Below are 27105 nucleotides of genomic sequence, written 5' to 3' on the forward strand. Positions count from 1 at the left end.
GTTTGTAATGCTCTGACGTATCCATTTTTCATCCTTCCATCAGCAGCGTATTTTGTAGAGCTAGAGTTTGACCACGTTGTAGTCCTGTTAGTTAGCTGATTCCTGCGATATCGCTTAGCGATTTATATTCATTCGCAATGGTATGAATTTAACTTTCATTATATCGCAGTTTGAATAGATCAAATTCCTAAATGTAAATACATATAGGCTACTTTGTGTTATTATTATCGATGTGCCCACGAGTTCCCGTTGAATGGTGTATTATATGAACGTGGTAGGGGCAGTGCCATCTTAACGCATGGGCTCACCAGGCCCTCAAGAGAAGAGAGGCCTCACAAAAATGAGATCCGTTGAAATTTTCTAGGATTTACCCGGTAGGGCCTCCGAAAAATTACTTGGCCCGGGGGCCCCATGATACTCTTAAGACGGCCCTGGGTAGGGAACGGATCAAGGATCTGTTAATGTTTCTTACGATATCATTACTGATTGAAATTAAAGTATTTGAAGTAATAAAGTGAAGTTTAGAGTATGCATGCTCAACCCATGTCCCGAGGAGTCATCTGACGTGGCCCGTGACCTCGAACTTAATTTTGTGAAAACGGACATAAAGCCTAGTTTTTCTAGGAGTAGAATTTCTGCGCTGTGTGCAGCGTGAAAACGCTGACTGGTTAAAAAACCCGAAATTCAGGTGGTTTTTTTTTACCAATCTGTGTTTCCACGCTGAACGTTTTGTAAAAACCTGCCTTAAGCTGGGTTTTCCTAGGAGCAGGTTTCCTGTGCCGCGCGCAACGTGATTCGCCCAGCGCGACATGCCGTCCACATATCAATAAGAAAAGCAGCATGACTGTTTTCCTACCGAGCGCAATACGCCTCACGGCAGCGCTTTACTTCGGGCGTGATTGGGCGAATGCTTCTGGAGGAGTCAAATGCATCCTGCGCCGTGGTTTTGCCAATATTCTCTTCACTCATGTGTGTTTTTTTCCCCCTTCCTTTCAAACCGGAGCATGCAGACAATGAAGCTGATGCCAAGGTCATATACTATAATATAGCCGCCCTGATCTGATGCGCCCCGCTAGGAAAACACAAACGCGTAGCGTGATTATGTAACATGTTGCTGCCGGCGTGAAATTATACTGTTCGGTTCACAAGGCATGAAACACCTATTCCTAGGGAAACCCAGCTTTAACTGCGGGTTTTCTTAGGAGTAGGTTATCTGTATCATGTGCAATGTGAGTCGTTCAGCTCGACACGCCGTCCACTCACCAATAAGAAAAGCAGTGTATGGGTGTTTTTTCCTACAGAGCGCAATACTGCTCACGACAGCGCTTTATGCCAGGTGTGAATGGCGCAGGGCCGTCATTTCAATTTTTTTCAGGGGGGGGCAAAGAACATGTACTCAATGTATGTATATATGCATTTGTATAGATACATTTTTGGTGTATTTTCAAAAGCCAAGGGGGCAATGGCCCCCTAGTGACGGGCCTGGATTGACACACTGCTTGTGGAGGAGTCGAATGTGAAAAAATTTCATTCCCCCCCCCCCAACCTTTTCCTTCAAACCGGAGCATGCAGATAACAGTAGTTGATGTCACATCGCTTCTCAGCCTTTTGGCTAAGATCAAAGTGTAGTAGCTGATGCCAGAGCCACATACTATATAAACGCGAGAGATACAACTCTCAGCGCTATTATGCCTGCCGCAGCTACTTATTGTCTGAAAAAAGTCGCCAAAGGAAGTGGTAGATTATATCAAAGATGTTCCAGCGTTATAAATGTTGGCGCAGTATGCAGTCAAAGGAAGACTTCTTTTCTGGGAGAGGGTTAGCTCGTTAATTTCTTAAGGTGTACTTTGTGCCTCAATAATGTGATCTGCATTGGTGTTTTGTTTCTTTGTCTGCTTCTGGTGTCTGTATTTACTATGCTACAAGGTACTGTTCTAACATTTTTGTGATTTTTTTTTTTTATTGCTCTGATCACTTTGTGGCTGCCAGAGACATATATCAATAAAGTTATTATACAACCATCCTCTATGTAGACAATTCAAATAGACTGAGTGAGATTTCTTTATATCAATTTATAAATTATTCGTACAATTTTTTAATGAAGTCATTTTTTTTCTATTGCATCAGGCTAAGAGGACAAAGAAGGTTGGAGTAGTTGGAAAGTATGGCACTCGATACGGTGCATCTCTGAGAAAAATGGTGAAAAAGATGGAAATCACTCAGCATGCCAAGTACACCTGTGTCTTTTGTGGGAAGGTAGGATTTTTATTCGCAATATATAAAAATTATTTTTTAAATTTTGTGAAATTGTGAGTACAGTGACATCTCATAACAATAAATTCCTCTACAACAATATTTTTTTAAAGTCTTGTTTGGAAATGTCTATACTAGTGTTTCTCAACTGCTGGACTGTGGCCCAGTACCGAGCCCTGACATCAGTCAAACCTATTCCCTATTAGTCACGTGTATGACAGGGCCTTTCCCTCACTAAAAAAATCAATTGTCCTCAGGCTGCCAAAGATGGAGAACCACAGGTCTATACCAGTTTCTCAAACTTTTTGTTCCATTGCCCCTTCAGATTTTTTCTCTCATTACCTCAACTCAAGAGAATCCATAGGATCCTATATACCCGTAGCTTCTATCATTTTCCCTGGACCATTCCGTTGTCCCCAGCGGGCGATATTTCCCACTTTGGTCTATACTCTTAACATGAAACTGTTGCCTCTTGATATAATAATCCCCCATGATAACTTTTTGGTCCCCAGAGTAAAATTACATTGAGTTTTCACTGTATTTAACCAGGGGTCTGTCCAGCCGGAATTTGGGTCCGGAAAACGGACCCTTCACAAAATTCCGGGGCTAAAAAACGGACCCTTCACAAAATTTGGAGGATAATAAACGGATCCATCACAAAATTCCAGAAAACGAACCCTTCATGAAAATTACGTCGTAAAAAACGAACTTTTGCGACTGCTGTGCGACAAAATTCTTATCAGTTATGACCCTAGTCGTAATAGAAAGCCATTGATCTTTTTTTTTAAGCATGCATGGCCACACACCACCACCCCCTCCCCCATAGATGAGTAATCTTATCTATAGAAGTTGTTGGTTGGATACCGGAAAACATGACCTTGAAAAGGCGATCGGAGAAAGAGCGTGACCTTGAGAGGGCTTTCCTTGTTTCTAGTCTTCTTGTTAGGACATCCCGCTGGTTGACCACGGATTGACCGCGTCCGATATTTTATCGCACAACCTATGCCATTATGCAAACGCTTTAGCCCCGCACTTCTCCTCAAATGGTCTTTGAATCACAACCTCTTGTTAGTCGTAAAATCGGCGTAGTTGATGCTTATTGTAGAATTGGATTTTTTGTGCACGTTTTTTTTCCAGTATTGCGCTTTCATTTTTGAAAATTTAATATGAAGCGTGGTCGACCATCAACAGGTGGAAATTCAAGGAATAGTGATTACTACATTAAAAAAATACGGCCAACTGACGTTCGGGGATGCAACTCCATAACATCATTTTTTAAACGAGGATCTGAAAATGTCACCAAAAAGACGTCAGATACAGATAATTCCAATTGTGCTAACCCGGAAAAAATTACTGAAACATTGCTTCCTTCATCGGTTTCGAACCACGCTGTCGAAACCTTGGAAACGGCGCGATACATTACCGATTTATCGGAGGCGCCTAAAGACATTACCGATTTATTAGAAGCGCTGAAAGACATTTCGGATTCTTCGAAAGACATTGCCGATTCGTCGGAAGCGGTGGAAGAGATTACCGATTTATCGGAAGTGGCGGAAGACATTGCCGATTCGTCGGAAGCGGCGGAAGAGATGACTGATTTATCGGAAGTGGCGGAAGACAATTCCGTTTCTTCGAAAGACATTACCGATTCGTCGAAAGCGGTGGAAGACATTGCTGATTTATCGGAAGCGCTGAAAGATGCTACGAATTCGTCGGTAGAGCCGGATTTTAAGAAAATTTCATCTACAGAAGCTAGAAAAATGGGTCCAAAAATACCGAATTTGGTGAACATCGCACGTTTTGAGAAGCTTCACAGTTGGCTATGCTACAGCATTTCTGCATCTGGCTTTCTTTGCAAAATATGTTCTACATTTTTTTGATAAGGGACCCTGGATTGACCAAGGGGTGCAATTTGGTGATCACCCAAGACGATGTGTCAACAAGCATATATATAGCCAGAAACACAAACAAGCTGTGAGTGCATCCAAAACTAGGAAAATGATAATAAAAATGAAATGAAATAGGAAAATGAGGTTGCTGTTTAATTAGTATTACTTTCACTGCTATTTTGAACGTTTTCACAAAAATGAGGTACATTTTCACAAAAATAAGGTACATTTTCACAAAAATAAGGTACATTTTCACAAAAATAAGGTACATTTTCACAAAAACAGGACCCTGTGCAAAAAGTCTGGACAGACCCCTGTTAACATAATTATCATATCATTGATATATTATTAGAGTGGTAGGTTTACTCGAGTTCGTCCAGATTTTTTTTTGTAGGGTCCTATTTTTGTGAAAATGGATTATTTTTGTGAAAAGCGAAACAAGCTAGTTAGTTTATCACAACTTGAAATAGAAGTGTCAAATTTATGGTTTTGTTATTAGGGACTCGACAAAAGCTGGGGGTGCTCTTAAGAGAGGACACACAAAACCACTTTATTCTTCTCGGGGGTGGGGCTCAAAGAAAGATGTGAAAGGTTTGGAAAAAACCTAAATTTCAGCTGAACAGATTCCTGGTACTGTAAATTTAATTACATATATGTAGTTTACTGTGACATTTTGCTAAATTGCAAGATTTTATAGGTTTCGAGAAGATAATACAGGATACTCAGCCACCTGGAAAGTTAGGGAAACAGTCAGAGAAGATGTAGAATATTTGGCAAATGTCAGAGAAAGTTCTGTGAAGAGGGGTGGGAACAGACGGGATTACAAAAAATTCAAAATTGGGCAGGTCAAGATTTTGAATTCATTTCTTCCAATGTTTTGGTCAAGGAAATGTTCAAGCAGATTTTTGCTATGAACCCTGTAATAATATTGCAGAAATGCATAAGTTTAACACAAATTTTCATTGGCATCTATTAAAATAATTCTAGTTTCAAATATTACAAGCATAGGGAGATGTCGAGAGAAGTTATTAATATATTAATTCAACTAACCTGGTGTTTTCCAAAGTGGACAATATTGCACCCTGGTGAGCGATGGAAGCTATGGGTATAACATAGGAGCCTATGGCATAGCTGCCAAGTCTCCCGAATTTTAGCTTCGTCTCTCGACCTCCCGAAAAGTTCTTAAATCTCCCAAATTTTTACGAAAATCACAAAAAAACCCTATAGTCCGTTTCAGGTTATCTTTGCAGTGAAGAGGAAGCTACGAGGGAACCGCATCACCCGTTGCTATGACAACGAAAGCCTCTTAACCTATGTATCAATGCGCGGCCTCGGTAAGGTATGGCTGATTCTCGCCAATCTCGCAGAAAAAAATATTTTTTTCGTATAACGTAGTGCTTGTAGAAAAAATTGCAGTCAGTAACAATTAGCTAATGAAAAAAAAAAACATCGTCGATACTTTCAGAAATTAAAGTGCGTTTTTCGAAATTTTTTTTTTTTTTTTATTGAAAAGTATCTTAGTAACTCCTATTAACCCGGTTTTCATGTTTGAATTTGGGAATAGCCCCAAGTAATAATAATAAAAATGATAAGGAAAAATTTAGAATTCTTTTACTCACTTTTCTTGTCGCAATTTCCGTCGCTCGTCACCCGAACGCATCTACGTTGGTGCCACTTGTTATCACTACAGTTTTAGTCATTTTTTACGGATTCCCATTCTATGGAATCCTAACTTGAAGTTGTAGAACTATTGGATTCTCTATTACTTATTAATTGTTGTTGCAACAATTAACCATCAGGCCATCTGCAATCCAAAATTCATCTTCCTTTCAATAACGTGCTTTATGCATTATTGCCAAAAAGAACGGAGAACGTTTTAGCGTGTCTATCTCTGGTGGAAAGATACAACTGTCACAGAAGGAAAAAATACACTGCAAGCCTAAACCATTATGGGTCTCTCTCGCTCTTGCTTATTTATATTTATCTGGAGAGACAGCCTTGTGTGCTGTGGGGGAGAAGTTGGTGTGGACGCAAAAGAGACATTACTTATGTCAACACCCTCCGCTATCGGCTATTGGAATTCAGAAATCACCCCTATCCTACGAACACGGCAAGAAATATATAATTAAAAAAAAGGGGGGGCGCCGTAATACAGAGTGGAACCGTAACCTACCCCCATAAAGAGAGCCTCTCACAACGGTATCGGCGCTGTCGTGAAAGAGGGACAGTTCCTGCAATCTATGAGTGAATATCTGAATTCGTTGGAGGCTATTTTCGGGAGAAAAAAAAAACCTGATTGAATATTCGTCGTAGGCCTATAACTACATTCAAAACTGAATGGAAAATTCAACAAAATGACGATATAATATATATATATAATTGTACAATCAAAAAAAAAAGCACGACAGTGATATTGGCGGGGAAAATTTTTTGGAAATCGCGCCAAAATGTTCTTGAGCTCGCCATGGATTTTTGATAATGGTAACCAATATTTTTTCTAATTTAAAAATTTTAAACGAATATACATTGGTTCAAAACGGTATTTTTTCAGTATCTTTTTCGAAATCATAAAAAAATTTGAAATATTCTATATAAATGATTATCAGAAACCTCCGATGTATGGGAACTATATTTTACGGCGAAGGAATACACTCTCTACCTTTCTCTTCACTGCAAAGTTAACCTGAAACAAACTATAATTGTCCCCACAAATTCCCAACTTTTTTTAAAAAGAATCCCTGCTTCTGAAAACAATCCCTAAGGATTTTTTTCTGGGGCAAAAGTCTTTTGCCTCTGCCTTTTCCCATTTCGAAATGACGTCGCAAATGGGGGAAGAGTTGGAAATTCCCTTTTAAGAGGAAGTTTTACAAATCCTATGATGGAAACAAGAAAAGTTGTTTGCCTTATCTTGCAGACAGACATGACCGCCCAGAGAGAGACCATCTTGGAATGGTTTGCGTTCTTTCCGAAAGGGATGGACTGTCTCGGAGAGTATATTGACCCGGACGTGATCTTTATCTTAAAGGGAAATTGCTTTTTTTTTATCAACCAGTAGTCCTGAAGATTATGGTGACGCAGCGCATGTGGTCAAAACTTCCTCTTTTGTTGAAGTTACGTATGTGCAATAACAAAACATGAATACTGATAAGAAAAAGAAATGTTAATTAATTTTATATATATATATAAAGATGCTTATTCCCAATGAATTTTCTTTCATCAAACGTTCCAGAAAAGGGCAGACTTTTTATTTTTGTACAAGTTGTATTACTGACATAAACATTGGTCATGGTGGAAAGACTGACATCACCCATGTGAAATCAAAAACACATCAAGCAGGTGTCACATTAAATCAGTGTTCTTCAAAAATTTACGATTCTTTTCCTTCATCTTCCGATGATTTTGTGGTCATTTGCGCAGAATGTTTGTTCACATTGTTTCTGATTGAACGCACTATATATATTTTTTTAGATCACCATTAAAGTTTTGGCCTCCAATTTCACTTTTTTTTGCACAGGTATTTTATTCCCAAGGGTGTAGCTTCATGTGTGGAAAATCCCTATTTTATTTGAAAAAATCCCTTTTGTATTTATTAGGGAGTGTTTCAGTATAAAATATGGATTTGCGCGAAAATCTCCCTAATTTTCATTTCCAAAAGTTGGCAGCTATGCTGTGGGTTCGCTTGAGTTGGGGGGGGGGGTGACGTGGGGTTTGGGAAACTATGAACTGACCAATTCAATTAATAGGAATTTGAAAAATTCATACAGAGTTATCTTTCATGCATTCAACGTTTAAGATGTCCACAGTTTTGTCTCTGTGATTCAATCTTAATGAAAATTTTAAATACTTTATCAATTTAGGAAACTATGAAGAGGACTTGTGTCGGTATATGGAAATGTAGAGCATGTCAGAAGACTGTTGCTGGTGGTGCCTACACATACAGGTTTGTTGATTTCACCCTTTCAACTGATTTAAATTTCAAGGACTTGTTTTCTCTACATGAATATGTCAAATAGTATAGTCTTTGCACGAAATGGTGATTATTTCGTGTTAAATTTCTATAATGAGCATACTTGCCAATTACTACAAAATGTCCGTAGTTTCTATGGATTTCTACGTTTGAGCCTTTTCTAAGTCTGTTCTTTTCCTCAAATATATTTCTTTCCTCAGTATTAGTTTTTGATTGGAGATTTTTTTTCTGTGAATTTTATTATCCTATCAAGTACAAAATGATGTCTTGCAAAGACTGCACTTTCAAAGAATACATATATAGAGCTGAATTTGAAGTGAAGTGGAACAACCTTGTTGTTGATAGTACCAATATACACATAACAAGCATTACATAGAAACAAACTTCAGGTTAGGTTCAGAACACGGATATACACACATTCCAGAATGTACCAATTTGTTAGACATTCTGTAGGGGAATGTGTACGAGGTGCGCATGCACACACACGGTAAGTAGTAGCTCAATAGGTACCTTGTCTAGTTACATCTTTCAGTTAGTGTAATTCATGTCACCTTGTTGGAGTAGGATTCTATTTTCAGTTTCATGTTTTCCTAATCCTAGAAATTCATCCTGATGTAACCTCTCTCAAAGAGATATACACCACACAATAAAATATGATCAGTATAAATTTTTAAATTATGGGAAAAATTGCAGTTACAGTAAAACCTCTTTTGTGATCACTAGCAGGACAAAAAAAATTTCTCCATGAAGGGTTGGCTGTTAATCGCGTTTGAAATTCAAACTTTTATTATAGGAGGAGATAATTGGCCATAAAAAATGGGTGTCTGTTATGAGAGATTTTACTGTAATTTTTTTCAAATTAAAGTACTTAGATTTACAAATATTTGGTAAAAGGGTCAAATGCCAGCCGAATATCTGCCCCATCTCTAATTTGATTATGAATTCTCTTTATAATAGAATCTATGTATTCCAGAAATTTGATCAATATGACAGTACTCCCTTAAACATCTGCATTTCGGGCTTTCACCGATAACTATTTACAGTCACGCACGTGAAAATGTCCCCCATCATCCCATTGAAAATGGATGTTGCATTAGAAGGGAAAAAATTTTATATGAAAACATTTGGGACTTAACCTGCCAGTTGTAATGGAATGGTCACTATAATGTGGGGCCGTTATAGCGAGCATAGACTAATATCAAAAAATCAGTTTATAATGAAATGTTTCATCTGAATTCGTGCCTGAAATTTTTATGATTTCAGATTCAAATTATGATCTATAATTTTTTAAAATTTTTAGCACTACTGCTGCGGTGACTGTGAGGAGTGCAGTAAGGCGTCTTAGAGAATTGAAGGAACAGTAATTGTACGCATCTTTGTAAAAATAAAGGATTTCATTCACAAGTTTTGTCCGTGGTCATTCATGTGTAGGAAATATTTCTTAAACGGAATGCCCCATAAAAAAAATGTGCTTCAATAGTTTGAAAATTCTTGAAAATGAAAGAACTAGTTATATTTGAATACAGTTTGTGAACAATTTTTTTGCAAAAAGATATTTTTGGTATAGAGAAAAGAAATTGGTTCAAATTTTTGTTGATAGAAGGCCAGAAAAACCAGTCTGGCAGGAGTGATTGGACCTGAATGTTTAATTCTGAGTTTGAAATGTTTATAACAGTGCCTGGCAATACGTTTCTACAGTATCATTCACGCATTGAAATTCAATTTTTTTAGTCCAAATTTTGTTAAGAGTGAATACTTCACTCAGAAACTTTAGGATTTGTTTAAATTTAATATATGCCTTTTTTTTTCCACAAAAAAACAAAAAATCCCTTATTTTACTTAGTCTTAAAACTTTGGAGAGGCAAGTTTGTAAAATGGGTATTTTTTTGTAAACCATGTTCATATATAAATTGGAATTTATATGAATTTTCAAATTATGTTAAAGAGTCTTGCTTATTTGATGTCCCAACTGCAAAAACATAATTTTATTAAATATTACTCATCAATCGGCAGCAAAAACTGCAAATTGCACTTTTGAAATTAAATACATTTAGCAACAAGAAACTACGGGAATCGACATAATGATATTACAAAGATGGCAAGACTTGGCAAAGAAATGGCGCTCGTCAGGAAAACACTACGGTCAAAATTTTCTTGGGAATCACAGGATTGAACTGTCGAAGTACTGTATTTAACTTCAGAATATTCTGTAACCAAGTTCATTTTTTCAGGGTTTGTTTTTTAAAACATGATTAAGTTTGTAATGTGTACAATTATAACAGTTAATAGGTGTTTCTCTCCCTATTATCCATTTTTTGCTTATCCAATGTTCTGCCTGCTTATGTCGGATAAGCTCTGCTGTATTCATAAGTTTATGGGACATTGTATGTGAACTAAAAGTGAAGAAACCTTTGTGAGAGATTCAATTTTGATCCTATTTTTAAAAGTACTGAACTTATTGAAATCCATACTCAATCATTTACAATATAAATGACATTGAATATTTAGTCTTGGTTTGCTGTGAATGTTTAGTTCTCCTGACAAATATTATCGCTGTGTGAAACAGCCGTAACTGGAAGCTTTGTCAAGCATGTATTTTGGCGCCCCCGTCATGTTAAAAGAGTGAAATTTGCACCTCTTCCGGGGCAGTAGATACACCTGCTTCCCCCCCTGGTGTGAAAACATCTCTATTGCCAAGTTATAAGGGAGGCTGCTATATCTCTTAGTGCATCATATGTATAAGGGAAGAAATAGTTGTTTCAGAGTGCTGCAATGGTTAGTGCACTTGTCTGGATTACAAAGATGTGATCGGTTTTCAATGTCTTTTTTTTTTTTTTTTTTTTACAGACAACTTTTCTTTCTAAAGTTCATCTTAGCATAAATAATCAGGCTCATAACTAGGCTGGGGCACTGCCCTGAGCCAAATGGAGCACTCACAAAAAAAAAGTAGTTTTGCATAATGACTATTTCAAAGAAGAGAGGACAATAAGGAAAGTCTGCCTAAGAAGGCAAGCAACGGCCCTGGCATTAATATATCCAGAAAATCTTTGTGTTGAAGGCCGAGAAAAATAAAATTATAAATTTTCTTTTTCTAAGATCCCCAAGTTGATTTGGACATAAAATCAATGTTCTACACATTTTGATTAATTTTTAAGAATTTGATGGCTTTTGGAAAATTTTAAGGTCGAACTTGAATTACAAAAAATGTGATAGGGAATGAATATTTTGTAGGTTAATTTTTAACTGGTCAAATTTTTAGATTGATATTTTTTCTTTGATTTTCCCCTTCTGATCCTTCTAGTTTCAAGCAGTGGTTCCCAACCTTTTCTTAGGTCATGCCCTGCAGGCTGATCTCCCCTTTACAAAGTCTTGCAACAGACCTACAAATGAAATTCAATTATTACACTTCTGAAATATAGATGGCAGCACTCAAAAACAACACTAGCTATGCACGCAGACTGTTAGGTGTACTTACACGACTCACTATGTAGTAAATTGCCCATAGATGGCAATAGACTTGAGTTGTGCACGGTTTGAAAGAAAGGTCATGCCCATTAAAGCATCTCTAGAATCCTGGTGCCCCATAACTAAAACTTTAGTCATGAGAGGTACTTTTTTTTTTCTCCTGTGCAACTTCATAGTTCTGTGACAAAGTTTTGTTTTTTACATAATTTTTAGCTTTGCATCCTTTTAAATTTTGCAACCCCGTTTTACTTGCAATTCTTGTTATTCAAAATGTAAATTCCTATTCATGTTGAGGGAGCCAAAAAAGTAATTTACTTAGTTGGAAGCAGTGGTTCTTAACCGCTGGTCCTTGGAAAGACTTCAGAGAGGTCTGAGCTTGGATGAGAAAACAACTCATTGAACAGTGTAGGTAGGCTTTCACTGCCAGAGTTTGTAAGAGTATCCACACTTTTCGGGTTATCATGTCTTGAGGCTTTTTATTAGTAGTTGTTTCATGCATTGCTAAGGTGGACATCACCATTGCAGGTAACAGCAAGAAAGGAGACAGAACAATATTCTCTGAAGACTGTCGACTACCAATGTCGTCAATACGTCACTTGCTTGATGTCACAATGACTATACAGATTCCACGGCATCTTCAGCTGAAGTGCCAGTACATCATTGTTTTCCCAAGGAGGTCGTTTCCTTTCCTTGCTCACTATCACCTGCACCGATGATGTCCACTGCAATAGTGGACGAAACGCCGGCTGATAAAAATCTAGAACACAACAGCCCGGAAAAAGTATGGATACCCTTAATTAATTCATTGTTTTTACATTGCTAAAAACAATATTATTTTTCAAAGGGGTCTGTGGCCTTCATTTCGTTGAATGAAAATTGAACTGATATAAAAAGGGGGTAGAAAGATAGTTCCATACAAGCTGAAAAATGTTATATAAGTCTAAACAGAAAAACTCAATTTGTCGTGGGGGAATTGCCCCACATCGGAAATCACCAGTTTAGAGATATTAACCAAAAATTCATGGGAAAAAATGTTTTAATGTATTTTTTGAACTTGCCACATTCATATTAACAACAAAAAAGTTAAATTTCATTCTACCCTTAAAAATGGGTGATTTAAAAATATTAAATTTGCAGCACAAGTACTAAAATTAATGAAATTTTTGTTTTTTAATTAAGTTTGGAACATTGTACCTTCGGGGGGGGGGGGGGAATCAAGTGCTTTAATTCATGAAAAGTACATTTAATTAATAAAATTGATGTTCCCGGTTGAGAACATTGGCTGTTAAAGGTTAATTTAAATTTATTGGAATGCAACAGCTCTTTCTACTAATAAAATATATATTATTCCCCCAACTCTGCCCATAAACACTTTCCAGTTACTTTTCAAGAGTTTGAGTATGGTACTCAGAACTAGCTGTAAATAAGAGGGTAAAGCATTGCAATGAATGGCAAGTTGTTTGTGAAAGCTTGGCAGTCAGGCCAGGATTAGACTATAAAGTTTGATAAAACATATTTTACAAAACTTGAAAAATACAACCAATAAGTGTAACCGATACACTTATTGGTAGTTCGGTTTTCTTTCCAGTTTTATAAAAAAACTTTTATAGTGTAACGCCTGCCTTAAAAATGTTCCTATTTAAGGGCTGCTACTGTCCAACATTGGTCACGGATTTGCAGCAATAGTTTCCAGGAGCAATTTCAGATATTGTATTTCAACTGTACATATTGATTGCATGTATAAATTCTGTGCTCAGATGGTAAAATGTCATGTCACTTTTCCCAAAAAATTGAGTTCGCATTCCATAGACTCATTCTTGAAAGTTTTGGAATGTGGCAAAATTTTATCTTTCTCTTTCAGCTTATGAGAAAACAACAGAGGCAAATTGCAATAAATCAAAAAGCAACGGTATCGCATTTTCGCAAAATATTCACAAATTTGCCATTGTGAAATTTAAAAGAAGTGACATAACATTTTTGCCATCTGAGCAACAAATTATTCTATTCTGGTTTGGTTCCAAATTCTCTTGGACTGCACATGAAATTGTTGCATGGATGCATAGAGAAAACATGTTTCTGCAATTCGGGGTGGAATCATGTCAAATTGCTAGGGAGTACTAAATTTCACTACCCAGCTAGGATTCAATTTATTTGAGCATCATTATTTGATTTCAGACTTTACATAATCCTCTGTTAAGCTTCCCAAATTTGATCTGGAAACTTATACGGTATAACTAAACTGATGGTCAGAACTGTGAGAGGTGATAGAACTCGTCAAAAACAATTTTCACCATATGATATGAGATTGAAAAGAAAGCGGAGAGTCATGAGAGGGCACCTGTATTGTGAAAATTGAAAACACAGTAAAGAGGAATAATAAAGGAAAAATAATCTTCTCTTATCAAAAACTTTACAGCAAGTGATCAAATGAGTGACCACCAGCCACAATACAGACGTCACATAGGCAATAGATAGCAGCTGGATGACAGGTTTAGCAACAGCTGACGCTTCCCACTTGCCACCTGCTTTCTGACCCCACATTGCATGGTGAAAATTGTTTGTTTTGGATAGTGCTATCACCCCTTACAGTTCTAACCATCAGTTATAATTACACTCAGTAGACAGGCTTTTTTAATAATTAAAAGTTTTGACACGCAACTTTAATGTGAATATCAATTTGTGACTTCTATGAAGGGCATAAGTGGGGGGGGGGGGCACAACTGCACCAGACAGCAATTTTAGGTGGGAACAAAGAACACCATTGTAAAATTATAGAATTTTAAAGTTGTGGGGGGGGGGCAAAAATCTTAGTTATGACCCTGCTTTTATGTAAATAATCATACATCAGAAAATGGAAACAAAACTTCCTTGGCTTTAATAGCACCACAAATCACTAAATGTCAAACCAAACAAAACTCAAAAAAGTTTCAAATTCAAATCACCATGCATACAGGCATAAATAAAAACGATAAATCTTGCACACAAAATCTTACATACAATGGATATTTACATTGGCGAAAAAAAAATTTAACTGAAGCACTCGCACAAAAGAAAATCAAAACTTATGAGGGGAAAGGACTTGCAAAACACATTTTCTGAATTTTCTCCCTCATACCAGACATACACGCTCATGTTTCATTTCCAATTCATGCATAACAGTATCGCTGTAAACACCACCGATAACATTTGAATAACTCTAATCATAAAATGAATATGTTTCATTACTTGAAAATTATATGACTTTAAGAATATACATGTCTATGTACAATATTAACGTACCAAAATTTCCTGTATGTAGCCCGAGGCTATCCCCCCCCCCCCCAAAAAAAAACCAATCCTTCGCACTCTGCGGGCGATACAATGTTGTTAATTTTAAATTTGGAAACTGGAAGAAAAAATCAAGTCCAGAAATGTACTATTTGATATCCATTCACCTCGTATAACCTTTACAGATAAACAAATTTGAAACTTAATTGAAAAATTTAAGTTTCAATGTGCCATTGTGAGTGGGCACCCACTTTAAAAAAGTTTTGCTATGTTGAGCAGAATACCAAATATGTATTCAGCTACAAATACAGAGAGCAGAGGCTAGTAACAAGCAACTTGCCCAACAAGGTGGTTGGAAAAAAAAAAACGCTTAAACAAATTTGGAAAAAATCGTGCATGTCCTATGAAGCATATATAAGGGGTATAGGCAGCGATGTCTTAATGCATATGTCGACCTAGGCACGACATAGGTAGACCTCCAGAAGTGTTTTATTATTTGGATTCAAAGCATGTCAAAAGCCAGTCGTGTGAATAGTGTTACCAACCAGATTTACTAAGCACGTGATAGTATCAAGATAAAATGTATTAGCTTTGTATGGACTAAGCAGACTACCTGAAGATGTAAAAGGATGTGCATATACACTATTATCTGATGCTGATGTATGTCCATACAATTAAACGGAACCAGATTTGCGATACATGTAGTCTTACTGAGCTACCTTCTTTGAACAGAATGTCAGTGTTTGAAAAAGTGTCAGTCTGCTTCAATGTGGAATGTCACCAATCTGTCATGTCAAAATTTAGAGACGAATGTTTCTCCGCTTTCGACACAAATAATCATCACATCTGGGTATGAAACTCCATTGGCCAAAGGTAGGCTACAATATGAACTTGTCCATCATATGTGACACATTTTTGCTCTTTGGACTTATTGAGGGTCTGCACAGCCTATATAGTCGGTTTAAGTTTCAATGTGCCATTGTGAGTGGGCACCCACTTTAAAAAAGTTTTGCTATGTTGAGCAGAATACCAAATATGTATTCAGCTACAAATACAGAGAGCAGAGGCTAGTAACAAGCAACTTGCCCAACAAGGTGGTTGGAAAAAAAAAAAACGCTTATAACATAATGAATTTCATGAGCAATTTTTGTCTTCGAAAAGACAGTATGGTGAGAGAAAGAATACAGCGAATTACTACCGTCGCTAGAAATAATGAATGTAAATAGTGTGTTAAATTTCTCAAAGTCTGCTGTTGAAACCAATGGCTCAAATAATGATTAGAAAATCAATTTAATACACAACTATTTTTACCTATTCGGGGCAGAAGAAAATCCACCTACAGTCAAAGGGCCAACGATTGGCCACCCCACAACAATTTGTGAATACGCTAATTGGTGCATCCCACTACAGCTTACACCCTTGAATCTTGTATGTAAGAGACATCTAGCACATTTAGGTCACCTACCTCAACGTTGTCCTAGTTTTGGTATCTCTGCTACACACAGGAAATTATGGCACATATATAACAATCTTTATTATAAAGAAAAAATAATATAATGGGTATATACTATTATATATATGGGGAAAAATAGAAATAATTATTAAGTCATGATGTGAAAAATGTTGAACAATAATTGTCTGTGAAGCACTGTAAAAAAAATTCTCGATTTTGAGGATGAGTTATTTTCCAAGGAATTCTTATTTAATTTAGAATCAAGCTTATAAATGCATTAAAGGTATCCCTCGCTATAACACAATTTTGAAAAGTTAATTTTGGGGATCCCAACCTGCAAAATTCAGCTGGGAATTTAACTTTAATCATGTAAATAGGCTTATAAATTGAAGATATCATATAGCTAAATCCTTTGACAATGAAATACATTTGATTTGATGATGTAGCTGAGACAAATAATAGGAAAAATTCTCAGATGCCACTCAACAGATGTCATTGATGAACATCATTTGGTAACACATTGATAACGCCATGAGAAATTTAATTTAAAAAAGTTCCAGCGAGACTAGAATTTTCATATTTGCACGAAATATGCGGAATCCTCTGGCTTTGCTATTGAAGTTTTTATCAGCAGAAGAAAAATGCAGCTTATCAGCCAAATCTCAATTGTTTAATTAAAAAGAGCTATCCGCCTATCATACCAGTCTCTTCAGGAAAGAAAGCATCCACATTCACCTTAGAATCAATCAGAAGCGATGGAAACAAAATGTATTAATTTAATTCATTCATATTGCCTTAATTCATAGGATTTATTTTCATAAGGTTTTTTTAAATCCTTTTGAAGAAAATCAATCCCCTATCTTTCCCATGTCAAACTCAACTTAATTTACAAGATTTCGTCTTGCACGTCTATTTGCAGAACCGATTAATCGTGTAAAGGGAGAAACACCTGTATTGTTTTTTTTATGTTCCAGAAGATGTAGAACAGAAACAAATTATTTTTCAACATAGCATAAGCATTTCATGCATATTGTATTATGTATAAACGAGATTTTGCATGAGTGTGTGGGGGAAAAAACTGACTCCAACATTTCTTTTTAGTATTGATTGCAATGTACCAGTCTTTGAATCCAGCAAAAAAGCAAACACATTAAATGCAAATAAGATTTGGCTTATTTTATAACATGTGTCCTCGAAAAGCATTATTACTCTTATATAAAGATCATACTAATATCAAAGAACGAGAATTTTTAAAAATCAGAGATTATACATATAAGGGGAAAAAAAGAACCTCTCCACTCCCTAGTAACCTTAATCAACATTTTCTTCATTTTTCTACAGTCTTTGTTTCTCTGCACACATTTTATTTTTTCCTTCAAGCTTGAAAACACCCTTTCATACAACTATGTGGATATAGCACTCCACTCTAACAAAACATCAGAGGAACAGACAGACAGACAGACCTGACCGCCCAGAGAGACCATCTTGAGATGGTTTGTGCTCTTTCCCAAAGGGATGGACGGTCTCTGAGAGCAAATCAGTGGCACAGTAGTACTTACCATTAATAGAGTCTAGTTTTGGTAACTTTCTAACTTGTTATGGGCTAGCAATTGCCAACATATGACACTGCCAATTCATATGTAGTTTAATTTTAGTATCTTAATTTCTTGTTTCCTAAATCATAATTCAATTTTGAATTTTTTTTTGAGGATGAATCATAACTAAAAATCTGATGCTTGTCTCCTTGATCATTCTGATTTGAAAATCTTATTTCAAATTAACATTCAACTAATTATTAGCATCAGTGACGAATGGCTATGGAGTTGGTGAATCACCAACTTCAGTGATCAAATAGTAAATTATTTCAAACTCGCCAACATCAAAGTTGGCTGCAAGTGAAAAAAGTGCCAAAATAATGTGAACCCCTATAATCCTAATAACTAAAGTCCTAGAAATTTTGTATTATCTGCCAGTGATCAGACGATGGCCACCAGGCACGTCTTGGTATGGTGTGTGCAATGTCAAGATCAGAAATTTTCCAAAATTTTTTGATTCATTGTCCCTTTCAGAATTTTTTTTTCTCATCACTCTCTTCCTCCCACAACTCAAACCAACCCACAGGCATGGCATGGATGGAGATAAGGGGGTTCCTCCCACTGTCACTGGCGCAGCCGACTGATCTAATGTATACACATATAGTATATGTATTGGCATCATCATCATTATGCCTCCTCCCTGCCTTTACATAATCATCATCGTGCCCCCCCACTCCCAGACTTTTAAGTCTATCTCCGCCCATGACCACAGGATCCTATATTTTCCCCATATCTTCTATAATCCAATTTGGAAACATTGATATAGATCACGGGTGGCCAACTTCTCACTGTTCAAGGGCCAACATAATGGTCAGCTGCAGTTTCACAGGCCGTACCAGGAACAACATTCTGGTGTATAAGCCTGAACCAGTAAAATTAACCAGAAAACTGGCAGATTTGTGTGCACCATAAGTAATATGATGAAACATTAGCACTTTAGTCATTAAAATTTTACCCTGAGCTCCACCTCTTCATAAACTGATACATGTCAATTGTTTATCTGGTTCCCAGCCGGTAGAGGCATCAAAAATTACTGTTTCTTTTGAAAATTAGTCCATTCAATTACGTCCATAGTATGAATTTTACAGACAAAACATTTTTCTGGGTTTTTTTTATCCCTTGTTCCTGATTTGGCAACCAGGTGGGGGGGGGGGGGTAGACTTTGAGAGCAGTTTTGTTATTGAAATAGAAAGCATGCCAAGCGCCAGTCGTGTGGATAGTATTGAGTATTTGGAATGGGCACACATGCATCGTACCAAGATAGGATATACTAGCTTCGTGGATGTGTATATGCACATTTACCTGGTGTTCTTGGATGTTCATAAGATTACACGGAACCAGATTTGCATACATGCATTCTTATTACTTGAGTTACCTTCTTGGAACAAAATATCAGTATTTTTGTTTGAGAAAGTGTTTGCTTCCACGTGGAATGCCATCAACCTGCTATGTTGAAATTTAAAGATGACTTCTTGGTTTTTGACAGAAAAAATCGCGTCTGAGTGTAGAACTCTCTTGTTCAATGGCATAATATGAACACGACCATACCATATGGCACGTATTTGCTCTTTGGAATTATTATGGTCTGCTTAGCCTATTCTGTTATCATTTCAAAGTATCTTTGGGAGTTGGCATTCACTTCGAATAAGTTTCGTCACTGTGAGCAGAACACCAAACATGCACTCAGCTACAAATACAAAGGTCACAAAAAGTTGTTTCCCATTGAGGTGATGGAAAGAAATGGGGTGAAAATGCCCATAACAAACTTTAACAGCAATACACACGTACAAAAAAGGCAGTGTAATAAGAGAACATAGCTAATTACTATCGTCACTAGAAATATTGAATGCAAATAGTCTGTTAATCCAGTCTCCTGTTGAAAATGATGTCTTGAATAATCCAGCTGTTGGTCACTCCTCGTCTAGATCAAAAGATGAGGTACTCTGTACTTGTTTTATCTAACTAAAATAAATTCTGATTTCTAATAAAAATTCTTGGTCATTAATTTTGGTATGACCTATATTGTTGATTTTACACATTTTTTGAGATAAAAATTCTGTATAACCTTAAAGGCCTAAAAAAAAACAAATATGATGTGGAGAAAAAGATTATTCAATGTATTTCTCAAAATAATACAGACATTGGTAATTAAAAAAAAAACTGAAGAGTATTGATGAACATAATTCCAATCAGAATACACAGTATTTTCCACAATTCAACTTTGGCAAATAACAATTCTTTTACTTTATTACGGAAGAATGAGTTGAATGAAATAAATTCCGAAAAATTATTTAAAAATAAATAAATAAATAAATAAATATATATATATATATATATATATCCATTACTAATTCATTCTGGAGGTCACGAAGAGCAATAAAACAGACAAATACCAACTAGAGTTTTCATATAAGAAATTTTGATTAACAAACTAGAGATGACTCGCTGTTACATTGGCTGGATCAGCAGTGTTTTAGAGACCAAAGAACTTAATGGTTATAATTGGTTGCAGCAGCACATGCAGGATTTTCTCGAGAAGGGGTTATTTTTTCCCCTTTTCAACACTTTATTCTCTCTCTTCTGTTACTGAAAAAAACCCTGCCATAATCACAGCTGAAGAGTCACTTACCCTTGCACACACATGTTATACAAAAGCTATTCCAGCAAGCTGTCTCCCAGGGTGAGCAGAAACACTGTTCTTAACCCTTTGGCTACACAAATAACGAAGATGCTTCTCTTTCTGTGCAAGTGAAAAAAAATTACCCTTTTCTTCAATTTTCTTTTATGAGAGATAGATGGTAATCAAACTCAGACGTTGCAAAAATTTGATAGAATTGAAAAAAAGGAGGGATACAGTACAAGCAAATGTGTTAGGGAAAAGAGACATGAAAGAAATTTTACAAAAGTAGAACATATATTTCGATGCCATCTATACAGCATTACAAGAATTTCATCTAAAAAAATATCAATTCAAATCATCAGAGGATGGTTGAGCATGCCACTAAGGCCATCATTCAAAAGGGGTGGGAGCAGTTTAAAGGATTAACTAAGAGAGCCTTCAAAAGCAGTGTGTTTTTATGTAGATAAATGATTAACCATGTAAATAAGAGTGGCAGGTTCCAAGCATGTGATGTGTTTCAAAACCATCAAGTATACATTTGAGAATATAATTGTGAGAGAGATAATGGTTAATATTTTTATATTAAGAAATACTGTAATACATTAAGATGCAACTTATAATTATATTCACAAAGATAAATCTCAATAGACTCTATAGCTTAGTTTATTCAACGTTTGTAGAAATGTAGCAAAATTGAAGCAACATTCAGAGTAATTGTACAAATCCGACTAAAAAAAAGAAAAAATGTTTTGGTAACTTCATTAAATCAATGGTAAAATATATAGTAAATCCATGCAAGAAGATAAATGCTAGTTTTACATGCTCAATAATTATTATTAATAACTAAATTCGTGATTAGATTACAAACTCTATGCTCCATGTTTCTTTGCAAATATAGTATATTAAAACTGCTCAAAAACTGTATGGCAATGAGCTGTGCTGAAATGTATTTATGAAGAAAATATCCCAGTAGCATTTGAAATATGCAAGTATATTCACATCAATTCAATAATTCAAGTTTAATAATTTAGAAATTACGGTTATATAGGGGAAAAATATAAACTACAGTCTGACTTCAATATAACAAACTCAATTTAACAATTTTTTTTTACTTTTTTGTGCTTATATACTTGTGCTAATATCATCTCGATATAATGATTTTCCTTGATTTAATGAATAAAAATGTCAGATTTAACTGATTCATTAAATCAGATAAAACGAACAGTTTTAAACAAGGAAAATCATCACATTGGGGTTGAGATTAACATAAATATGCACACAGGGACTTCTAAAAAAATTATAAGAAAAATTCACTAAATTAATGAATTTGATAAATAGAGTTTGTTATATCAGGATCTGGCTGTATACCTATGGCATTTGTGCGTTAGGAGCTGAGAAATAAACTAAGTGCATGCAAATAACCAAACTTACTTATTCAGAAATATTCAACATACTGTATTCAAAAGCAGGGATGAAGAAAAAAATGACTATAAGTATTTCAGCATCTATTTACAGCACAAGATTGAATTATACTACTGATGCAGAGCAAGTCTTTTTAGAAATGCATATATTTGAAGAATTTCCTTGAATAACTTAGTGAACATAAAAATTGTTTCTCTTTACAAACAACCGAACTATTTCCTATAAATTTCTTCTTAATTCCCAGAAATTTGAAACTTTTTTTTCAGAATGAATCCAGAATTATACAGTTAACTTACAGTTCACTAAAAATAATAAACTTTGTTTTAGTTTCATTCATTATTCTCATCAAATAATGATATCGGAGCACATATTCACACAAAAAAAATTCAATTACTAAAGGATTTATCAATTAATCCAGAGGTAAACATGCAAAATTTTTGTGAAAATGTTAGAATATTTATGATACAATTTACATTATTTTAAAATCAAATTATTTATACATCCCACTATATAACAGTTAATACACAATTTAATAATAATTAATATAAGACTGATGAGAAAGAAATATTGAATAGTTTTATTTCTTCTTATCTAAGAAAAAAAAGAGTGAAAGTGTTCTCTCTCTGTCATTGAGCATACATGAATTTTAGAATTCTAGTCAAATCATGTTTCACTGAACCAGGAGCCCACAGACACCTTAAAAAGCTTTTTTTTTTGGGGGGGGGGGGGGGGAGCTTGAGCTTGGGTGAAAAAACAATTGACTTATTAATTTTTCTGAAAAAGGGTCTGTGGCGTTCATTTTATTGGTATAAGGAATCTGTTGAACACAAAAGGTTGAGAACCCCCTACTCTAACTTTAGTGTCTTAAAATTATTTTTGTACTGTATTTTCCTGCATATAATTTGTGATTATATGTTTAAAATATTGGAATTTCTTACAAGGAAGGGGCCCTAATGGTACGTTTTCAAAAAGTTTTGAAACATTTACCATTGATTCCACTCATTTAAATATGCACAGAAATAAAAAAAAAATCTGGCATAATTATTATGGATCACTCAAAAAAGTATAAATATTAATATTTTCAATGGCAAGAGGTCAAGAATGAATTTAAAAAAGTCCAGCAACCCTAGAGTAGACATTCAAACAACACATGATCAGGTACAGCCAAAAAAGAAAAAAAAACGAGTTATATAGAGCATGTAAAGAGAGTGAAATGAAATTTTATATATATATCACCAAGAAGCAATGACTGTTGTCATTTTTGATCATTTTTGCGGTTTTTAATATAATTGCACTCCACTGATAATTTTTTTTTATGTGTTTCTGGGTAAGATGAATGCCCTTGAATTTTTTCATAACTTTTTGAGGACGACACCTTGGGACCCTTTCCTTGTTAGTTCTGATTATATACTTCTGCATAATATCTGCAGATTTTTCATCTTTTCTGAGAGGTATACTATCTATTATAGAAATACACAGTTTTTAAAAATTTGTTTGTAAAAAATTATTTTTTAATGGTGTATAGAAGCGAGTAGAAATGAGTCTACATTTTTCATACAAAAATACATCCAAAAACCCCTTTCATTGTTGGTGAATAAAATTTATCTCTGGATTATATGCAGGAAATTGAGATATTTTCTCCTTTTTTTTTTTTACTTTTTCAAGAGAGCAGCGTCTTTAAGGAAAAAACTAACCTCCCCACAATCCCATCGTGTAGATGGGCCTCATATGACAACCTATATAGAATGAATCCTGATCTCTGCAGCAGAATTTAGAGGATTTGAAGCTTTTTTTTAAATAACAAAATCAATATTTTTCATTATCCTAAAAAAAAAAAGCCTAATCAGGGTAATGAAAGTAAATGCATGTATTTATCAAATTTGAGATAAAAATATAATTACTTCCACCCTATCTTTGTACTAAGATAAGAAGAAACAAAACCAAGTCAAATGCTTTTAGATCAGTGTTTCGAACAACAGCTTTAAATTACAGTTTCACATTCACTTCATTCTCTAAAATCACAGACCAATCAAAAAGGAACACATTCAAGACATAAATATATTATTATCAAGCATATGCAACACGTTTTGGTATCCCAACATAGAGTAAATGAAACCTCACTCAGAACATGCACCTAGAAATAATTTATTCTTTTATCACTTAAACGTCACGAGATTTCATAAACAAATCGGCGAGAACAGAAGGTGACCTATTTTTTGCAGCAAAAAAAAAAAAAAAAAAAGGCCAGAACAACTGAAAAATTGAAGGTATTCTACGGAAGTCTTCAATAAGAGAATTGATGTATCAATCTCCATCCCATCATACACTTTCTATACAAGTAATTTCCTGTGTTTCAATTAAGTAGGCAAACAAGGTAATCACAGATTTGGTATTTTTCCAGGGGAGATGGTGGTTTCATAAACCACAGTTCTGAACACCTGTAAGAAAATAAAATTTATTTGAAAGACAAATGTATGAACTTTTTTTGCAGTATGGTATTTTTTAAGAGAAACAATATCTTTTTTTTTCAATAGTGTTTTGGTAAATCTGAGTTTATAGTAATGAATTGGTCTCTAACCCATTCACTTAGGATAATCAAGACTCCACTATCATTAACTTTATCTCTGTCATATACAATTTCATGCATATACAGTCGAACCCCATTATAGCACCAACTCCGCTTAGCGCCACAAACATTCAGTGAACAAATCTTCAATATAGGGATTATAATGCAAAAAAGTTGTTTTAGTGTCAACTATTGTGTTTGGGTGTACACAAAGTCAATACATCATTTTCAAAGCAAATCTTCAAGAATAAAGGATGCTGTGGTCATGGGGAGGGGTCTTAGAAAGTAAACTGAATACCAGAACATTTGACCTTTTGGAGCTAAACAACCAATGTATTAAAAAAAAACAAATTTATTGATAAGGGAAAGTGTACAATGAGCATACTGCACTAGTTTGTTCAAGGTTGCCAATAAAATTTTTTCAACAATGCATGTTTTTACTGGCTGGTCATTATATTTCATGTGCTATCATCTCCCTCGATTTGCTCTATTCAGTTATGTCTAAAGGAGTAGTTCTTTCAATATTTGGAAAACAGGAAATTTGTGATTATCAAACAAATACAGACTAAAAGCAATGCAACCATTATTTCAATTTGTTTATTTTGTTTTTATACTTATAAAATGTGTAAAATTATACTAAATTTATGTAGAATTAAAATAATTTCAAAGGTAAGTGTGTTTTTCTGTCTAGTTTTATAAGAAATATTTAAATCATTGTGTAGTGTGTTTAAAATTTTGATAATTTGTTTAACTTAAAATTCAATGCGTATAAAATAGATTATTTTATTTATGGAGACACTGAGATACATCGTTCATAATAAAAATGTGAATTTATCTAATGGAGCTTCTCCAAAATGCTATTCCACCCATGATCCAATGCAGCACCCCACAATGTTGTTATACTGCCAAAATTCTTGGGACGGATGGTGGCATTACAACGGGGTTTGACTGTACTTTAGATGCACACACCTACTCTAAGAGGTTTTAGTTCTTAAAATGACTTTAATCAGCATTCCACTTGAAAATAAGTTTAAAAAACCCTTAAAACAGTTTATTTCAAGTTTGATTTTTGTCACGATTATCTGAACTGATTACCTTCTCCTCACCTCTTAAACTGATTTGAAAAACTTTTTATTGTGAAGTGCACAATGAAAAAAAAAAAGTTTTTCAATCCCCAAATAATCATATACATAGTACTGATACATACATGAATCAAAGGCACGTATCATTTATTTTCCTCTGGAAACCGTCTTAGACTCAAGTAATGGCCTTTGTTCAGAGTCCTTGTTTGTTTTTCCAGCTGTTGCATTTTCATCTCCTTGACCACGCTGTGTAGACATCTGTTGCATCTCCAGTGAAACTGGGTGCCTTAGTGCTTGTAGTCGACGATGATGAAGCTGTTGAATGAAAATATTTTTCTTTTATTACAAGATCATTGTGAAAACGTGGTGTAGCTAAAATGTTGACAACCAAAACACTACCATAATTACTTGCCTACGAATCAGTGGATTAAACTTTTTCTAGGAGTAGTTAGAATAAAAATAAGCACTTTTAAAAATATTCTCCAAAAAAACCCCCTCTTTTTTAAAAGTATCAGATAACACATAGATAATTACAGGTAGAAGAATCAAAGTTTCCTTCTAAAAACCATGACCAACAACCCCTCCCATTGTCTATGATTTTATTGGTAGTGATACAAGATAGCTCTAAAAAATTTGTATGTGTGGGTTATATACTGCTGTGAATAATAGGCAGGAACTTACATATTTCTCATTGCATATTAAAAAAATATGAAATTTAGATTATTTATTTACAAGCATTAGCAAAATGCACAGTATTTTGTTCAGTTTTTCTCTAAACTCTTGAATCATTCAAGCACAGTTGGACCCTCGATACAATGAACTTCAATATTTAATAAATTCCTCCATTCAATAAATTTTTTTAGAAGTTTGTGTGTGTGTATATATATATATATTTGTGTTAATCTCAACCCTGAGATATAAAAACTTTCCTTGTTTTAATTAATAAAAATTTTGGTTTTATCTGAGTCATTAAATCAGGCTTCAACAGTATTTAAATTTATGGTAACAAAGTCAAAATTTCAAAAATAATTTTTTACGGACAAGTAAAAAAATTTTTGTTTTCTTCAACAATTTTGGACATTTTTAGAGGTCTGCAAACCAAAAAATATAGTTAAGACTTATTTCACAAAAAGTAAAGATCTTTTTCCCTGGTATTGGAGACTATTTGAGTCAAACTCACAACTGGGTGTTTGAATGAGAAAAACTTATTCATAATAATAATGGTATACTATTTTGAAATTATCTTAAAAAAACATTCATATATTTTTACCTCATGAAGATATAATGCACTTAAACTCATTTCAGCTGCCCTGTACTCCATGGGATTCAGAGTATCATAATTTCGCTGCAATATACCTTGTGTTTCTTCTTCGTGAGGGCTCTTTGTGTGGAGACTAAAATAATATTGAGAAGTTTTTAGAGTTCAGCTTAGTATCAGTCTGAGCTTTGATCAAAGAAAAGTACATTGTGAAATTTTTTAAACACAAGATTAATGAAAATAAAATAAAAAAGAATTATTTAAAATT

The 27105-nt window shown here is 34.8% G+C and overlaps 3 protein-coding genes across 5 annotated transcripts in view; 2 read left to right on the plus strand and 1 right to left on the minus strand.

The window, feature by feature from the left end:
• Positions 1–9513, plus strand: RpL37A (ribosomal protein L37A). Its single transcript, XM_089231036.1, has 4 exons — positions 1–140; positions 2128–2256; positions 8000–8082; positions 9410–9513. Exons 1-4 carry the CDS (start codon positions 138–140, stop codon positions 9471–9473), a joined length of 279 nt encoding a protein of 92 aa, XP_089087162.1. The 5' UTR covers positions 1–137; the 3' UTR covers positions 9474–9513.
• LOC149086634 (uncharacterized) lies at positions 3420–4532 on the plus strand. The gene is made up of 2 exons (XM_089231765.1): positions 3420–4344; positions 4387–4532. The coding sequence occupies exon 1, from the start codon at positions 3420–3422 to the stop codon at positions 4131–4133; it is 714 nt and encodes a 237-aa protein (XP_089087891.1). The 3' UTR covers positions 4134–4344; positions 4387–4532.
• Positions 9514–14426: 4913 nt separating the features above from the next.
• Atg9 (autophagy-related protein 9) overlaps positions 14427–27105 on the minus strand; it is a 35530-nt gene continuing 22851 nt past the window's right edge. For all 3 annotated transcript variants that reach the window (XM_089231037.1, XM_089231039.1, XM_089231038.1), the window contains exons 20-22: positions 26850–26973; positions 25705–25894; positions 14427–24369 (exon numbers count right to left, since the gene is read on the minus strand). In XM_089231037.1, coding sequence (XP_089087163.1) covers positions 25727–25894; positions 26850–26973 — 292 coding nt within the window. In that variant the 3' untranslated portion in view covers positions 14427–24369; positions 25705–25726. The remainder of the gene's footprint in view (positions 24370–25704; positions 25895–26849; positions 26974–27105) is intronic.

This window comes from Pholcus phalangioides, unplaced genomic scaffold (assembly GCF_987345545.1).
Source record: "Pholcus phalangioides strain wild (caught in Gottingen) unplaced genomic scaffold, Ppha-v1.0 ptg000004l_1, whole genome shotgun sequence".
Lineage (NCBI taxonomy): Eukaryota > Metazoa > Arthropoda > Arachnida > Araneae > Pholcidae > Pholcus > Pholcus phalangioides.

What these genes read in the sequence shown, in the direction of transcription:
- RpL37A (XM_089231036.1), top strand. An exon ending in CCTGTGTCTTTTGTGGGAAG is followed by an intron (nt 2,257 to 7,999) that starts GTAGGATTTTTA and finishes TTATCAATTTAG; the next exon opens with GAAACTATGAAGAGGACTTG. An exon ending in GGTGGTGCCTACACATACAG is followed by an intron (nt 8,083 to 9,409) that starts GTTTGTTGATTT and finishes TAAAATTTTTAG; the next exon opens with CACTACTGCTGCGGTGACTG.
- LOC149086634 (XM_089231765.1), top strand. Translation starts at nt 3,420, where the DNA reads ATGAAGCGTGGTCGACCATCAACAGGTGGAAATTCAAGGAATAGTGAT.